Consider the following 16,464-nt stretch of genomic DNA (forward strand, 5'->3'; position numbering starts at 1 on the left):
GGTAGAGTGTAGAGATTATACCATCGTATATACTTCCTGTCTGTCATTATGTTCCACATCCACTTGTCATAGGTTGGTGTTAAACTTTGTGTTCATCTGTTTCACTTCCCATCTTTTTTTGATACACTGTCAAGCTTTGTCATCCTCTTTCATGCTCCATGTCACCCAGTCATACCCATCCATTCCCCCTCCATCTGCTGCATTATGTTGTACTGTACGCTCTCTCCACTTGTCATGTTATGTCATGCTTCCTGTCCTCCTTTCATAATCTGTCATATTCCCTGTCCAGTTGTCATTATCTTTCATATTCTCAGTCCACTTGTCATAATTTGTCATACTTCCTGTCCACTTGTCATACATCTATGATTCCTGTCCACCCAAGTTATGGCTGTGCTCCCTGTCTACTTGTCATTGTTCCTGTTCACCTGTTGTATTCTCATGCTCCCTGTCCATCTGTTGTCACAGTCTCTGTCCACTTGTTGTTATACTCCCTGCCAACCTGCTGTACTATCATGCTTCCTTTACACCTATTGTATTCTTGTCCACCTGCCATTGTCCCTGTCAATTTCCCTGTCCACCTGTCATACCTTGTCATGCTCTCCGTCCCCCCGTCATACCTTGTTGTGTCCTGTCCACTTGTCATATTCCCAGCCCCCTTGTCATGTTCTCTCAACTTGTCATGTTCCCCTGTCCACTTGTCATATTCCCCATCCACTTGTCATGTTCCCCTGTTACATGTCATGTTCCCTGTCCACCTGTCATGTTCCCTGTCTACCTGTCATATTCCTTGGCCATTGTAAAAGAAACAGCTTTGGCTGTAACAGTTTGAAGGAGAAGCACCATAGGCAGAAACAAGACCCAGGATATATTCTGTGTTTCACATGTGACAGCTTCCTCAGGAATAGCAAACAGTGAATACAGTACAATGACAGGTTTAAATAGACCAGGCCTGAAGTATGACATCATTTACATCTGACAGTGAGTTAAATGGGTGCTCTGCTAGTTCGATGTGCCATTGGTTTGACTAATATTAAAAAGTCATTGTCTTGGTTAAAATTATCACAGGATACAATAAAAGCAACCTCTAAACACCTGTGCCTAGTCACTGCCTACTGACATTGTTTTCACATCTTACAAACCATACGTTTTCCCTTCACATCAACAAGTGGGTTAGCGGAGGGTTAGTGCCCCTTCCCCTAAAATAACCAACTCAAAGACAAACGGCCACCCCATATGGGATTATGGTGTCTGGTAATGCAGTAGATAGATAGATAGACAAACTTAGACTCCTTCCAACTAAGTCAGTTATTAGTTTCCCCATCTGCATTTTACAGTAGCATTGTTTAGGTTGACTATTTTCATATCATATGTATGTTGAATGAACTTTTTGTTTATACCTCAGAATGACTCACCTGTATATACAGTTTTACAGTCCACACAAGGAACACTGCACACTGCATTCCAATTATCTTGCTGTTCACAAGAAAACCAAACCTCCAGTAGTGACTGTCCCTGTTTTTACATCTTCAGTTCTAGTTGTGTGCATATGCTGGCAAATATTGTCAATAAGTGCTTTACTGTATTAGGTAAAACAGTTCTCTCAATTAACATTATTTTCCCATCTGTGCTATTTTCCCATCTGTGTTTGGTGAATTCACAGAGCTTTCTTCTTGGCTTTGAGGATAAAGTAAGGAGGGTATCTCAGGTCAGTGAAAGATTTGTAGATTTAGTCATATTCATTGTGCTAGAACCCCTCTGAACAAATCCTCAGAGCCCAAAGGTAAAATGTATTAGAACGTTTTTTTTTTTTTTTTTTTTTTTTTTTTTTTTTTTTTTAGCTAAGTAAAATGCAGTCAATTTTTTTTAGTCAGTTTTCTAAAAGCTTTAAACTTGTTCATTTCTTACCTTAATTAATACTACATTAAGATCGGACAATCTTTCATCTGACTTAGACTCTGCAATGAACTGAATGTATGTGGTAGACCTTTGCTTTAACGGACCTTGATAGACGGGATATCACATTTAATGGACATAATGAAGGCCACCAAGCTTCCATCAACTACAACGAACAGTGTCTGTCAAATGGGGCATAGTGGGTCACAATACATGTGTTACTTACCCTTCATACTTTATCCTGGCCTGAAATTGCTCTCTTTCCATCATGATTACTGAGTTGTAATAAGAGACTACAGTATTATAACAGTGTACTAGTTTTGAAGAATTCCAATGACAAGGATGTAAAATAAGCTGCAAGAGCACGAAATTATGGGCTGAGTTAGTGTAAAGTGGATTTAGCTTTCATTTTTAATAGCTACTAGAATATGCTGTTATACTCATTAATTTTCAAACCAGTGCTTGAACTCTCACCTCATGGAGAGGACCATACAATATAACGGACTATTGGCTTTATCAGACTAGGCTTCCCTCTGCTTAGTCCATTTTAGAGAGGGTCTGTTGTACTATCCTCTACTCTGTTTCACCAATCTAATATATCAGTGAAGTATAACCTGTTTAAGAGATCTGTGAAGTATAACCTGCAAGGATCTGTCATTAAAATGTCATGTATATACGGTATGTTAACCAGACTACTTCTTTTGGTAGTCCTCCTAAACCATTAATTACCAGATGCTTTAAAGATAGATTTTGCCAGGACAGTGCTTAGGGAGGAAACTCATCACCATTTCAGCATTCTGTCAGCAAAATGAATCATTGCAAGTAAAAAAGCATTTAGATACACAATTTCAGGTGGCATGATGGAAAAACCTTAGGCTGCCTTTAGGACTCAAACTGTAGCACAAAGCCACATCCCATTCCAACCAGAGATATCACTAGACTGACATCTGCAACACCTGCTATACTTTTCCCACTTTAATTAGACCTAAGACTAGCATCTTTTCATCTTGAATGTTGAGCTACAATAAGAAATTAACACTAGAACCAAGCACTGTTCACAAAGAAGTGCTGTGGAAAGGATATAGAGCCATGGTATTGTCTAATTCTATCATTGATCTGTGGCAGATAAACTACAAGATGGCAGAAATCATCTTTAACTTAAGATGAATGAACTAAAGCTAATCTGTGATATTTTGCTTGTATAGACATCTTGCATTTAACCTTGATTTACCGGTATGCTGCAGTGTAACTTGACAGACTGCATTTGATCCAGTGGTTCGGTATTGGTTTAATGTCACTCTGATGTTTTCATAATGATACAACAAATACAGTCTTTAGTGATATGCTTTTGTTTTAATGTACTGTATCACATATACAATAGTCAGCTTATCAAAAACATGAGAACCTATATTATAATGATCCAATTTCTGTATGTTTGTTGGTGTGTTAGCTTGTCCATTTGTGACTGTAATGTGGCAGAAATGGAGTATTGTAGCACAATTTTTGTTAGAGAAAGGTACCATTAAAATGTTCTAATTTGAAGAACAAAACGATTTCCAGTCCAATCAGGCCACCAGTTCCAGAGTTATGACTCATGTCTAGCCTTTTGACATTGAGCAGTTCGGCAGCCTCTGAGCGAGTGAAATATAATAACTGCATTGTCAGTGGACTAGAATTAGCTGCATACAATGTGCCTAGCTTTGCACAAGTACAGTATATAAGCCAATAAGCTACTGTATCTGGTAGGATTTTATTCTGTACCATACTGTATGTCACAGTGAATTATAGCATGATAATGACAATACTGGTATGAGGTGTTTGAGGTGGCTGCTACATTAATAACACCACTTATAGTTCCATAGAGGCACTATAGGTTACTGTCCAGTGGTTGAAATGCAGTGCTTTACACTTTTTTGGATAGCTTGTGAGTCCATGCATCATTGCATTTGTGTGTGTGTGTGTGTGTGTGTGTAGCCTACACCCTTTTATCAGGAGGTTGCAGTGTTTTAATAATGCAGATGTTTTCATACAATATTACTAAGGCTAGTGAGATGAATGCTCACATTAATTTGAATGTGGGGAAATTATTGGACTGTTAAAACTCACAGGTGATGCTTAGGGACAGTGCAGCTTGGTCCTGTTTACATATAAAGAATGAACTCTAGTACAGTAATCCCTCTAATATCCGAACGCCCAATATCCGAACATCCCCACTAACCGGACATAATCATCCCGGGATCCAACATTCCCAAAATGGTCCGAAAACCACAAAAAATTCGAAAAAAATAACAAATTTTTCCCACCCGTAATTTGAACTTGCCGCGCACGGCACGGGACAGCTTTGTTGTGGCACGTCATTCCTCCGAGGTCCGATAGAGCGCCGCTGCATCCTCCCCACTTTCCGCCTGTCTCTCTCCTCGAGTGCATGCTCGTCATCATGGCTGCCCACGTGATCGCTTTTGTGGTGGTTCCTTACCTGCTGCAGGCACTCCTGCTGCTCTCGGGCCTCTTATTAGTGTGTGTGATGATGGCTCCGCCGCCTGAGAAGAGGAAGAGAGTGGTGTTGACTATGGAGAAGAAACGGTAGATATTGGAGAAAGTAGATGCGGGGTGGTCTTCTTCCCGCATCCTCCGCGAGTTCAACCTGGCCTGATCTACTTTGTTCGATATCAAGAGATCCCGAGACAAACTCATGCAGTACACGGCTGACTTCTCATCGAGAAACAAACGCAACGTGGGGAGGAAGGTGATGTTTACTCCCAAGTTTGCTGAAATAGACCACTCCACGTTGATTTGGTATCGACAGCAACGTGCTGCTGATGTGATGGTACGTGAAACGGAGCTGAAGGCTGCTGCTGAGAAGTTCGCCAGGCTTCACGATGCCCTAGACTTCAAGGCATCCGAGGGTTGGCTCTTCGCGTTCAAGTTACAGCATGGCCTTACCAACCGTAAAGCTCATGGCGAAGCTTTGGACGCTAACGAGGATGGAGTTGACGAGTTTCGGCACAAGGTGAAGGGCTTGATCGACAGGGAGGGCCTCACTCTCGGTCAAGTCTACAATGCTGACGAAACTGGTTTATTCTATCGCTCTTTGCCAACAAACACTCTAGCCGAGGAGACGGAGAAGCATGTACCTGGCCGCAAGCTCTCCAAGCAAGGGCTATCTGCTTTGTGTTGTGCCAATGTTAATGGCATGCACCAGCTTAAGCCCGTTATTGTTGGCCGTGCAAAGCAGCCTCGGTGTCTTCGTGGGGTGATGGATGTCCTTCTTGTTGTCTGGTACCATTCTTTGAAGGCATGGTTTACAGCCCAGATCTTCAAAGACTGGTTCCACCGCCACTTCGTCAAGGAGGTGATCAATTACCAGACGAAGACACTGGGAATCCCGCGCGATCAGGTAAAGGCCCTCCTTCTCCTCGACAATGCACCTGCCCACCCGTGCAACAAGGACTTGGTGGCTGAGAATGGCCGGATTAGGTGCATGTTTCTGCCACCTAATATGACTGCTCTCATCCAACCAATGGACCAAGGAGTGATCGTGGCAACAAAGCGCCTATACTGCCGGAAGTTCTTGGACGAGGTGATGATTGTTCTCGAGGATGAGGGCGAGCGGAGGGAGGGACGTGACACGCGAGGCCAGCGGACGTTGGAAAACCTTCGCCACTACAGCATCAAGTCTGCAATCTACAACTGGGCCAGTGCATGGAAGGAACTCCCTGTCAAGACTCTAGAAAATGGTTGGTCTCGTCTGCTTCTCGGAACGGATGTGGAGTACGATTTTCTAGGGTTTGACGTGGATGACTTCCATGCACGGCTACGTACGCATGGCAACGATGTTGATGTGGACGATGTGCGTGAGTGGTTGGATGACGACAAGGGCGATCCTGGGTATCAGACATTGTCTGATATCGAGATCGCGTCTTCAGTTGCAGGTGTCAGTACCGAGCTTGAAAATTCCGACGAGGACGGCGACGATGATGTGGACTCCTCTCAGCATGACACTACTCCAGCCATCCCCAAGCTGAGCGCACTCCGGGAACACCTAGAGTTCGTTCTTGACTACCTGGAACACCTGGTCTGCGACAGGGAGATGGGGCCCTTGGGACTTGTGGAGGAAGTGCGTGCTTTCAGGCAGCGCATCATCAATCGTCAGAATCGTCGGTCCTTGCGTCAATCAACGATTGACAGTTTTTTCAGGCCCGTGATCCCCGCTGTGCCCAGCCCTGGCTCCACTTCGTTGCCTCCCCAAGACAGGCCCTCATGCTCCGAGCCACAGCCCAGCACATCAGTCACGGTGGAGTCACCGCACGACGTGAGTTTGCGTCTGTCTTCAGAGTCGTCTGCAGTGGGTACGCCATCACCACGACCCAGCGACTCACCCCTAGGTCACCTGCCAGTGATACTCTCGGACTTTGACAGTGATTAAACAGCAAGAACTTCTCCACTAGACCACACGGGAATTTACAGTGTTGTGCAGTGAAAAAAACAGTGTGTTGTGTTAAGGATTTACAGTTTTGAGTGAAAAGACTAATTTGGAACAAAATTTAACGTAAATAGACTTGTTTGTTTTTGCTTTAGAAAATGGTTAGAAGAGTGGGAAAAGTTAAAGTGCAGAGTGCAACACTTAGTAAGTTACAATGGAGCATAAGTTAGACAAGAGTGCGCACTGTGAGGAGAACGGACTTCTGAGTGCGATTGACTAAGTTCAGTGCAAGACTTCGAGAACAGTGTACTGGAAGTGCTTCAGGAAATCCTTCTTACTGTCAGAGTCCGAGAGGAGGCGGTTATTCATCGAGATGGCCATGGACTTGCTGTAAGTAGGCAGAATGTTTCATACTGTACTTTTTTCCATACTAAACTTACCTCAAACACCTCATTTCACTCTTTAATGTCCTTTGTTGGTGTGAATAGGGTGTTAGGAGCTATGCATGTGCAGTAGGAAGGTGTTTTTCTGAGTTAGGCTAGGTTAGGGTCCATAAGTAACAGTCCAGGAGCCAGTAACCAGAATGTTTAATATTGTATGAACCTACCTCTAAAAAAACCCTCATTTTATGCTTCTTTTGCATTTATTTCAGTCATTTATGTGCCTTGTTGGTGTGATTTGGGTCTTAAATAGGTGCTATGCATGTCCAGAGGGAGTTGTATAGGTGTTTCTCTGAGTTAGGGTCCATAAGTACAAGTCCATAAGCTGGGGCCCCATATCCGGACAGGACCACTATCCAGACCTGCCTATGGCCCCGTTACGTCGGATATTGGAGGGATTACTGTATATTGTTTTGTTTGTATTTTTATGAAGATGATTAACAACTCAACAAAATTATTGAATCTGGGTCATAAAAGCTTAACATTTTTTCCTTTGGTTAGTGTTATTTTCACTTAAGGCAGGAGAGCATCACATTTTACTGACATTCATTAATGATTTGGTCCTACAGGCAGCGAGATGTCCAGCGAGGTGTCGAGTGGGTGTAGCGTGAGGTCGCGCCCCACCAGCCAAACTAGCACAGACACCCTTACCTGCGACGACCTCCCAATGGCTGGTGACGCCCCTGACATGCCCCCACCCTCCACTATCCCTCCACAGTCCTCCGGTCCCCCCTCGTATCCACACTCACACCCACACCACCACCATCACCACCACCACCACCATCACCACCACCACCACCACCTGCACCATCCACACCCCACCAGGAGAGCCAGGACCCCTCGCCATCCACACCCTTCCCTACGCACCCCAGATCCACCCAGAGAGTCCCCTGCCTTAGAGTCCCCCATAGAGCCTTTTCCAGACTCAGCATTTGTGAGTGACTGTGATCCGTGCGACCCTGTGGAGCACCACTCGTCTGAAGAGGAACTGGACTCACTTACAGGCCCTTGGTCTCGGGAAACAGGGCCTCCAGAGAAGCGGAAATGGTCCCAGATAGAAAACAGAGTCTCCTTCACAGACTCAGGTAAACTACTAATTGAGTCACATTTAAACATTTAACATTGTTCCCAGGTGATGCCCAGGGAAGAGGAAATTATAGAGGTATAAAGCTTTTAGATCAGATTATGAAGGTAGTGGAGAGAGTTCTAGAAGGTATGATTAGAGAAAGAGTGAATATTGATTAGATGCTGTTTGGGTTTATGCCTGGCGGGGGGACCACTGATGCCATATTCATTGTTCGACAGCTTCAGGAAAACTATGTAGGAGAGAAAGGGGAACTGTACTTTGTTTTTGTTGATTTGAAGAAGGCCTTTGACAGAGTCCCTAGAGAGGTGGTGAGGTGGGCAGTGAGAAAGCTTGGAATCGAGGAGTGGCTGGTTAAGGTGGCTATGGCCATGCATGTGGGTGCTCGCACCCAGGTAAGGGTGAACGGAGATTTGAGTGATGAGTTTTCTGTGAATGTTGAGGTGCATCAGGGGTCAGTTTGAGTCCCTTGTTATTTATCTTGGTACTTGAAGCCCTCTCACGTGACTTAATAAATGGACTCTTATAGGAGATGTTGTATGCTGATGATTTGGTGTTGATTGCAGAGAATGAAAGAAAGGTGGAGGAAAGATTTAGGGAGTGGAGAGATGGTATGGGGCACAAGGGCTTAAGAGTAAATGCAGATAAAACAAAAGTGATGATATCAAGGGTTGGTGGCAAAGAAGAGGGAGAGTGGTCATGTGCAATTTGCCACAAGGGCATGGGAAGTAATTTCATCTTGTGCAGTGTTTGTGATAAGTGGGTGCATAAGAGATGTAGTGATACTAGAGGTAGACTGTGAGATAATGCCAATTTTATGTGTATGGTGTGTCAGGGAGAGCAGGTGGATTTTGTCAGGCATGAAAGGATTGAACTTGCCAGTGAGTCTCTTGAGTGGGTGGAAGAGTTTTGTTATTTTGGGAGACACGTTATGTGCTGGAGGTGGGGTTGGAGCTAGCTCTGTGGTTAGGGTGAGGACTGGTTCGAAGAAGTTCAGGGAGCTGTTGCCTCTCCTGATATTGAGAGGGCTCTCCCTCCATGCTAAGGGATCTTTGTATGCAGCATTTGTTAGGAGCGTAATGCTGTATGGTAGTGAGACCTGGGCAGTAAAGAAAGAGAATATTCACAGGCTCAAACATACAAAAATTACATTGATAAGGTGGATTAGCAGTGTGTCCCTGAGTGCAAGGCCTGGGGGGCTAGGTTTACGATGGAAGAGTTGGGAGGTAGGATGGGACTAGAGTGTGTTGGTGTTGTGATAAGGAGAGATAGATTGAGGTGGTTTGGACATGTGGAAAGGATGGGGGATGATAATTGGGTGCAGAAAGTGAGAGGCACTAATATTAGGGGTGGGGTTACGAGGGGTAGACCAAAAAACCTGGGACATGGTCATTAAATGTGACCTCAGGGTAAAGGTACTGAACAGGGAGGCTGCCAGAGATCAAGCAGCCTGGAGAGATGCCCTTAGGTGACCAAGGCCGAAGCAGCAAGCATGTTGGAGCCTTCAGGAACAAATGAACAAACGCTGATAATGGAGCTAATTCTTTGAATACTGCTCTGTACTAGGGCAGTAAAGAATGTACAGTAATGCAGTAGAGAGTATTGCACTGCTTTATATTTTGTTCTGCATAAGGATATAATGGTTCAGTAACTGTCAGCAGTACACTACCTAAAGTATTGTAGTTATTGTACAGCCTTCATTGCTTGGTACATTAAATACACTACATACTGGTATAAAAAGCATTTATGCATTGCTTCACCATACAGTGCAATTGCTGTGTGTTTTTGTTTATTCATTAGATTGAATATGTTGTCCAAAAATATGGTATTTATGTCATTTTAAGTAACCATTAAGGACATTCTGTATTGGATGAGCATATACCATACCCAGCATGTACAGCAGATGGTTTGATTGCTTGTAAAGTTGTGAACAACTACTGTACACAGAACGGGAAACAGCATTACGGCTGTAGGAAAAGACTGGATACCTTAATATTATAGGTCTCTAAGGCACTGTATGTTTGTTTTATTCTTAGACTGGTTACAGCACTGTTACAGGTCTGTCTGACATTGTACTTTAATTTTATGTATAGGCTGCGTAAAACAGTGCCATAGGTCTCTCTGGCATTGTACAGTACTTCTGTTTTAGGCATAATAATCATATCCCCTCTGTTTAGCTTAGAGCTTTTGTCAAGTTTATACAAGTAGTATACCTTGTAATGCAATTTGCAGGAAGCAGTGATGATGAAGTGAGTGTGCTGACCACTGGGCCTCGTCCCCCCGTCCAGTTCAGAACCTCCCCACCCTTGGAGGCCCACAAGCCCCTGCGCTCAGTCTCACCTCCTACCAAGATGCTGAGTCTAGCCAACAGTGGGAGGGAAGGTCTCTTGTGTGGTGGGGTGGGAGAGAGCAGTGGGTCACCAGGGGCAAGTGGTGGGGGTGAAGGTGGGGCGGCCAGGGCGGAGGGCGGGGTCAGGGCAGCCTCACCTCGCAAGAGACACAGGCATACCCCGCGCCCTCACCAGATGCACCGCCCATGTCTAGATTTTGAAAAAATGCAGCAGGTAATCATTGATGCTAAGCTTGGCTAAGTTCTCTTTATTGGTATTACATTATTCAGTACAGTTCTTGCTGCTCCATATGATTTTCTCTCTCTCTCTCTCTCTCTCTCTCTCTCTCTCTCTCTCTCAGTCTCTCATTTTAATGATATACTGTATATTCAATCTGTATGGAGTTTCATGATTGCCTGAGTAGGAAAGTAAGAAAAACTGTTCTGTATCCAATATATACCAGTACTAGAGATACCTGTATGTGCATGTGGTCATTTGTAGTGTTATACAGTACATAAAATTGGAGTTTGATTTGTGAATTAGATTTTGTAATGAACCTCTGTATTTAGAAATCCAGTCTTACTGCAGCAATTACATGCAGTACCTCCTATCATTTTCTTCTTCATTTCTATTCGTTTATTTTCTCTTGGCATCTTCATGTACTGAAATATGAGAGAAAGAAAGTAATAGCTCATACCAGTACAACTGCCTGTCGGAGTGATTTGTTACAGTATATGGACAATTTTTTGTTTCTTGGCTTAAGAAGGAGTACTGTACACAGTACTGCATTTGCATGTAGAGTATACTGTCGACTATGATCAATGTAAATTCTACAGTAGTGGTAGTTGACTGCAGAGTTCCTGTAGTGTACAGTAACGCTTTGGTTATCCAGAGTTTCAGTGACTGCCTCACAATATGGTTATGTGGAAATTGATGTGTTGACTGCATGCACACACAAATTTAGTAGTTTTGTTTCCATTGACTTAGCACAGAGAAATATGTTGTACATTACTGTCATTTTTTAGTTTGAAGTTAATGAAAGCTTTTGGAGAGCCTCAGAGGGCCCAATACCTGCCCAGGGCTCCAACCAAATGAGGAGATTCGCATGGCCATGTGGAATGTGAGAGGTGTGAATGAGGAGAGCAAGAGGGTGGAAGCAGTGAATGTGTTCAAGAGTGCGAGACATGCTGTGATGGCATTGTATGAAACATAGATGAAAGGGTGTGAAGTAGAGGAGTGGGAGGGTGTAAAATGTGTAAGGTCAGGCATGAATTTCGGGCAAGGAAGATGCAAGGAAAGAGTTGCTTTGTTAATGAATGGAGTGTGGCAAAGTGGAATGAAAGACTACAAATGTGTCAGCTCGAGATGTATGTGTGTCAAGGTAAAGTTTGAGAAGGTGAAAGTGGCAGTGATTGTAGCATATGCACCGTGTGATGACAGAAGTGAGACAGAGAAAGACAGGTTTTGGGATGAGCTGGATGAAGTAGTAGGAGAAATGCTCAGGAGTTGTTAAGTGTTTGTAATGGGTGACATGAGTGGGAGAGTAGGCACGGGTCCTATGAATGATGTACTGTAATGGATAATAATGGAGTACCAGGAGAGAATGATAATGGGAAGCAGCTGAAGGACATGTGTCAGGAAAGGAGGTTGTGCATTTGTAATTCATATTTCAAACACAAAGATGCACATAAATATATATGGTATAGAGGGAATGGAGAATGTATCAAAAGGAGCCGGATTGATGATGTGCTTGTAGAGAAATCGATGCTGGGAAGTGCTGCTGATTCGAGGGCAGTGAGAGGACAATGTGGAGATTTGTCAGATCATATGATTGTGGTATGCAAGATCAAACTGAGAGGAGCGAGGTGGACGAAGAGAGAGAGGGGCAGTCAGGAAGAGAGACTGAAAATCAAGAAGCTGAGGATCAAAAAATGGCAGATGAATACAGGGCCAAAGTAGGTGAGGAGTTAGACCAGTGAATTGGAATGAAATGGATCAGGACAGCTTGTGGAATGCATATACAGTAGGGATTGCTTAGTTAGGTTACTAAAGCAGTGTGTGGTGTGGCAAGACTAACAATAAAGTAAAAAGGTACAGCATGGTGGGATGAAGAGGTTAAGAGAGCAGTGGAGGAAAAAGAGGAAGTGGCTAGAGTGGATACAGGACAGGGGTACAGTTGAAAGAAGAACTGAATATATTGAGAGCAAGAAGCATATAAAGAGACTAGTGAAGAGGAAAAAGAAGGAGATAAATGATGATTTTGGAAGAAAAATTAATACAAATTACTCCAAAAATAGGAAGTTGTTCGGGAAAGAGGTGTGGAATGTAGAAGTGACAGGGGATAGAAATGTGGAAAGAAATATAAGTGGTAGATTATCAACCCACAGGGATGAAGTAAGGACCAGATGGAAAGAATATTTTGAAAGTGTGATGAATGGGAATGGAGAGAGCAAAGCGACGATTAACATGATTGGTTTTGGGGGTGTACAGTGAAGGAATGCAGTGCCAGGAAATATGACACTTGCAGATGTGAAGAATGCTATGAAGCGGCTGAAAATTGGGAGAGCAGCTGGGGTTGATGAGGTGTATGCAGAGATGATTAAGTGTAGTGTATTGGAGAGAGTGGAATGAAGTGCTTGTTGGAGATATGTAAGAAGGCATGGATGAATGAAACTGTGCCAGTTGAGTGGAAAAAAGCAGTGATTGTACCCCTGTACAGAAATAAAGGCGAGCAAAGTGAGTGAAAGAATTATTGTGGAATAAGTCTCTTGAGTGTTGTTGGGAAGGTATATGGAAGAATTATTATAAAGTAAGAGAGATATTAGAAATCCTGGTGAGTGATGACCAAGATGGCTTTAGGAGTGGCAGAGAATGTGTGGATCAAATATTTTCAGTGAGACAGATAGTGGAGAAGGCTTGTGAGAAGGACTATGAGGTGTTTATGGCATTTATGGATCTGGAAAAAGCATACAACAAAGTAGATAGAGAGGGACTGTGAAAATTTTTGTGCATTTACGATGTAGATGGTAAGCTGCTAGGTGCCGTCAAGAGTTTTTATGATGGTAGTGAGACATGTGTAGGGGTAAATGAGCATCTAAGTGAATGGTTCACAATCAGTGTAGCCATGCATCAAGGTTGTGTGATGTTCCCTTGGCGGTCAATATATATATGGATGGGGTGATGAGAAAAGTAAAAACACGGGTAGTGGAGAAAGGGATGGCATCGGTAATAAATGGTGATGGATGGAATATCTCAGATTTGCTGTATGCTGATAATGCAGTGCTGCTTGCAAATACCAGACAAGGGCTTGGTAGACTAATGCAGAGTTTTGTTGATGTCTGTGAGCGTCATGCCTTGAGAGTATGTGTTGAAAAGAGTAAAGTGATGGTTATTGAGAGAGAAAGTGACTCCCAGTGTGATGTTAGAGTGAATGGAGAGAGACTGGAATTGGTGAGAGAGCTCAAATACTTGGATACAGTGATAGAAAAAAAGAGGAAAATATGCCAAAGAAATGGAAAGTAGAATGACACAAGGAAGGAAAGTAGGTGGTGCCATGAAGGCCTTGATAAGAAACAGGTTTGAATGTTGCATCTGCATGAGGCTTACATGAAGAAGTGTTAGTGCCAACTTTATCAGACGTATGTGAGACTATGTTTTGGCATGAAAATGAAAAGTCAAGAGTAAGAGCAATGGAGGTGGGACTGCTGAGGAATGTATGTGGAATACCAGAGAGTGGATAGGATACGGAGTAATGTGATTCATGAAAGATGCGGGGTGAGGAAGTCTGTGGTCACCAGAATCAAAGAGAGTGTACTGAGATGGTTTGGTCATGTGGAGAGAATGGATGACAATTGAGTGGTGAAAAATTATCTAAGTGAATTTGAAGGAGGGAGGAGGTGAGGTATGCCAAGAAGAAGTTGGAGGGATATGGTGGATGAGTGTGTGAGGAAGAGAGGTATGGAAGTTGGCGAGACTAAGGGACTGACAAGAAATTGAGCTAGATGGATGAATTTTGTGCAGAGAAGTGCATGACCAGGGAGCTGGAACCCCTTTTTAACATGACAACGTTCATATTGGGTCTATCAGATAGGTATATGTGAAGCTACAGAATGTGGTGAAATTTCTCGTGCCCTATCTGATGGACCCAGGATTTCGAGGGCATGACTGATGAGTGAATGGAAGCGTGGCCTATTGAATTGGGCAAACTTTGGCTGTCTGGATGTTGCTACTCCTTACCCAGCCCTAAGGTGGGAAAGGGGGTCTGGATGATGATGATAATGATGATTATGACGGTGATGATGATGATGATTCAATATTTGTTTTCCAGTTTAAATGATAGCTGCAGAGTACTGCAGTGGAAGAACACTGTTAATAGAGGTTTTGTTGTACTTGATCTGGATGCATTACAGCCAATGTAAATGATACATTAAGGAAAGAAACTCTGTAGTATTTAAGATCATTTGATAAGTATGTTGTCAAAGTATGCATGAAGTGTATACAGTATATCATATAAGTAATCAGTAGTATGTACTAGTACCTGATTTGTTCTTACTCAGATTCTATACTTTTTCTTGTAATGAATGACTTTTTTCAAAGTATGCTTAATTTGCTATGTTGTGTACTGTACTTTGAAAGTCACTCTGATTGGTTTACAGATTTTTCTAAATGGTACCATAATACATGTTTATGTTCCAAGCTTATGTGTCGTATGCAATGAAATCCAAGATATAATCATCAGTAGATAACTGTGCATTAAAAAACTCTCCAAAGGTTTGTTCATTGTGATGTGAGAGGACAAATTTTGAGTAGCATTGTTACTGTTTAGCAGTGTGGATGATGTTGCTTAGTTCAGTGCATCCTGTCAGTAGATTTCACTTGTTCATTTTTCAAGTTACCGGTGAAAATGCTGGTATCATACCGACTTCTTCTCTGAAGGGGCGGAGTTAGATGTATGAAGAGTGTGAGGTTGTTAATGTCTTGTTTAAGTGCATAACCAGCAAATGGGGGTACACAGAGGCAGATCTGTAGGGAGAGAGAGGGAGCCCACTTAATCACTCTAAATTCTTATTAAACAAGATGGCAGAATTTGTTGTTCCTGTATAGTAATATCAAGATATTAAGGAAGGTTTTGTTCAAGGTGATCATATTCACTGTAGTAATTCTGTGTAGGTAGGAGGGTTTACAAAATATTACACTTAGATATGATCATGAATTGATGCAGTAGTAAGAACTCTCTTCTTCATAAAGTAGCTCATCAGTTCCTAAAGCAAGAAAAGATATCAGGTGTGGGTAGAGGTGCTCAAAAATGTTAATGCAAGTTCCTGTATCCAAAGTATGTAGGTTACTAATTTGTCTTGATCAGACAGATACTTCAAATAGGGTGCAGTACATTGATACTTTGTAAAGACTGAAGACTATGCTCTCACTTGCCTTATCTGCGATGGGATTTCATGTAATTGGATTTTTTTTTTTTCCCATATACTGTGTAAGAGTCCCAAATAAATACCTTAATATCATTGGCAAATTTTGTAAGTACTGTACTTTCTTTATGGTTGACCAGCTAATGTCTCTGGTATTCAGATTGATTTAGCACAAAATTCTTTAAGTTCAGACAACAATAATTATAGGTTAAAATGTTTAGATCAAAGACTATTAATACTTCACGTTTTCAGATGAAAAATCGAGCAGTTACACAGTGGAGGAATGGTGGTGAGCTCTCCCTCTCCTCTTACTGCTAGCCTGCCACACCTCCTGGCAACCTATCAGTTCCCGCAAGCAAGTGTTGGATGAGAAGTTTGTTTGTTTATTTTTTTGGGGGGAGCAAAGGTTGAACCAGAGTTGCCAAGCCTCTTTATATGCAGGTTTGAAAGAGTGTGGTTTGTGTGCTTTGTTTTATATTTGTAATTGATGAAGTATATCTTGGCATTGAATTTTAAGTCTACTAACTGAGAGTTCTACTGAACTGGCTAGACTGAAGGTGTTTCTATACATAGTTGTTTAACATGGTTTTGTGTTATATAGTAGGGATAATGACAAGGAATAATTGTTGAATTTTTTTTATAATCCAGTTTTTTATATGTTAATTCTTGTAAAGTTACCTTCAATAAGTATTGTTAACAGTGCAAGTCACAGGAGCCAGAGAATAAATGTCTTGTAAGAAGTCAGCCACATGAATATATACAAGTCATGTTCAAAATCAAATGTGGATGAATTGTGGATGTTCACTTTTAGCCCTTGTATTAGGGACTTCATGTACTTTTGTAGTCTATTAGAAATATTGAAAGTGCAAGTAGC

General features: G+C 42.4%; 1 protein-coding gene across 1 annotated transcript in view; it reads left to right on the forward strand.

The window, feature by feature from the left end:
* LOC145405828 (uncharacterized) overlaps positions 1-15,908 on the forward strand; it is a 91,939-nt gene extending 76,031 nt beyond the window's left edge. Inside the window, exons 3-5 of the mRNA XM_080277064.1 lie at positions 7,326-7,841; positions 10,073-10,404; positions 15,843-15,908. Of these exons, the coding sequence (XP_080133190.1) occupies positions 7,326-7,841; positions 10,073-10,404; positions 15,843-15,908 (914 nt within the window). The remainder of the gene's footprint in view (positions 1-7,325; positions 7,842-10,072; positions 10,405-15,842) is intronic.
* The last annotated feature ends 556 nt before the right edge of the window (positions 15,909-16,464 follow it).

The sequence above is a fragment of the Coenobita brevimanus genome, chromosome 68, assembly GCF_032717465.1.
Source record: "Coenobita brevimanus isolate Jiangsu-jjx chromosome 68, ASM3271746v2, whole genome shotgun sequence".
NCBI classification, from domain to species: domain Eukaryota; kingdom Metazoa; phylum Arthropoda; class Malacostraca; order Decapoda; family Coenobitidae; genus Coenobita; species Coenobita brevimanus.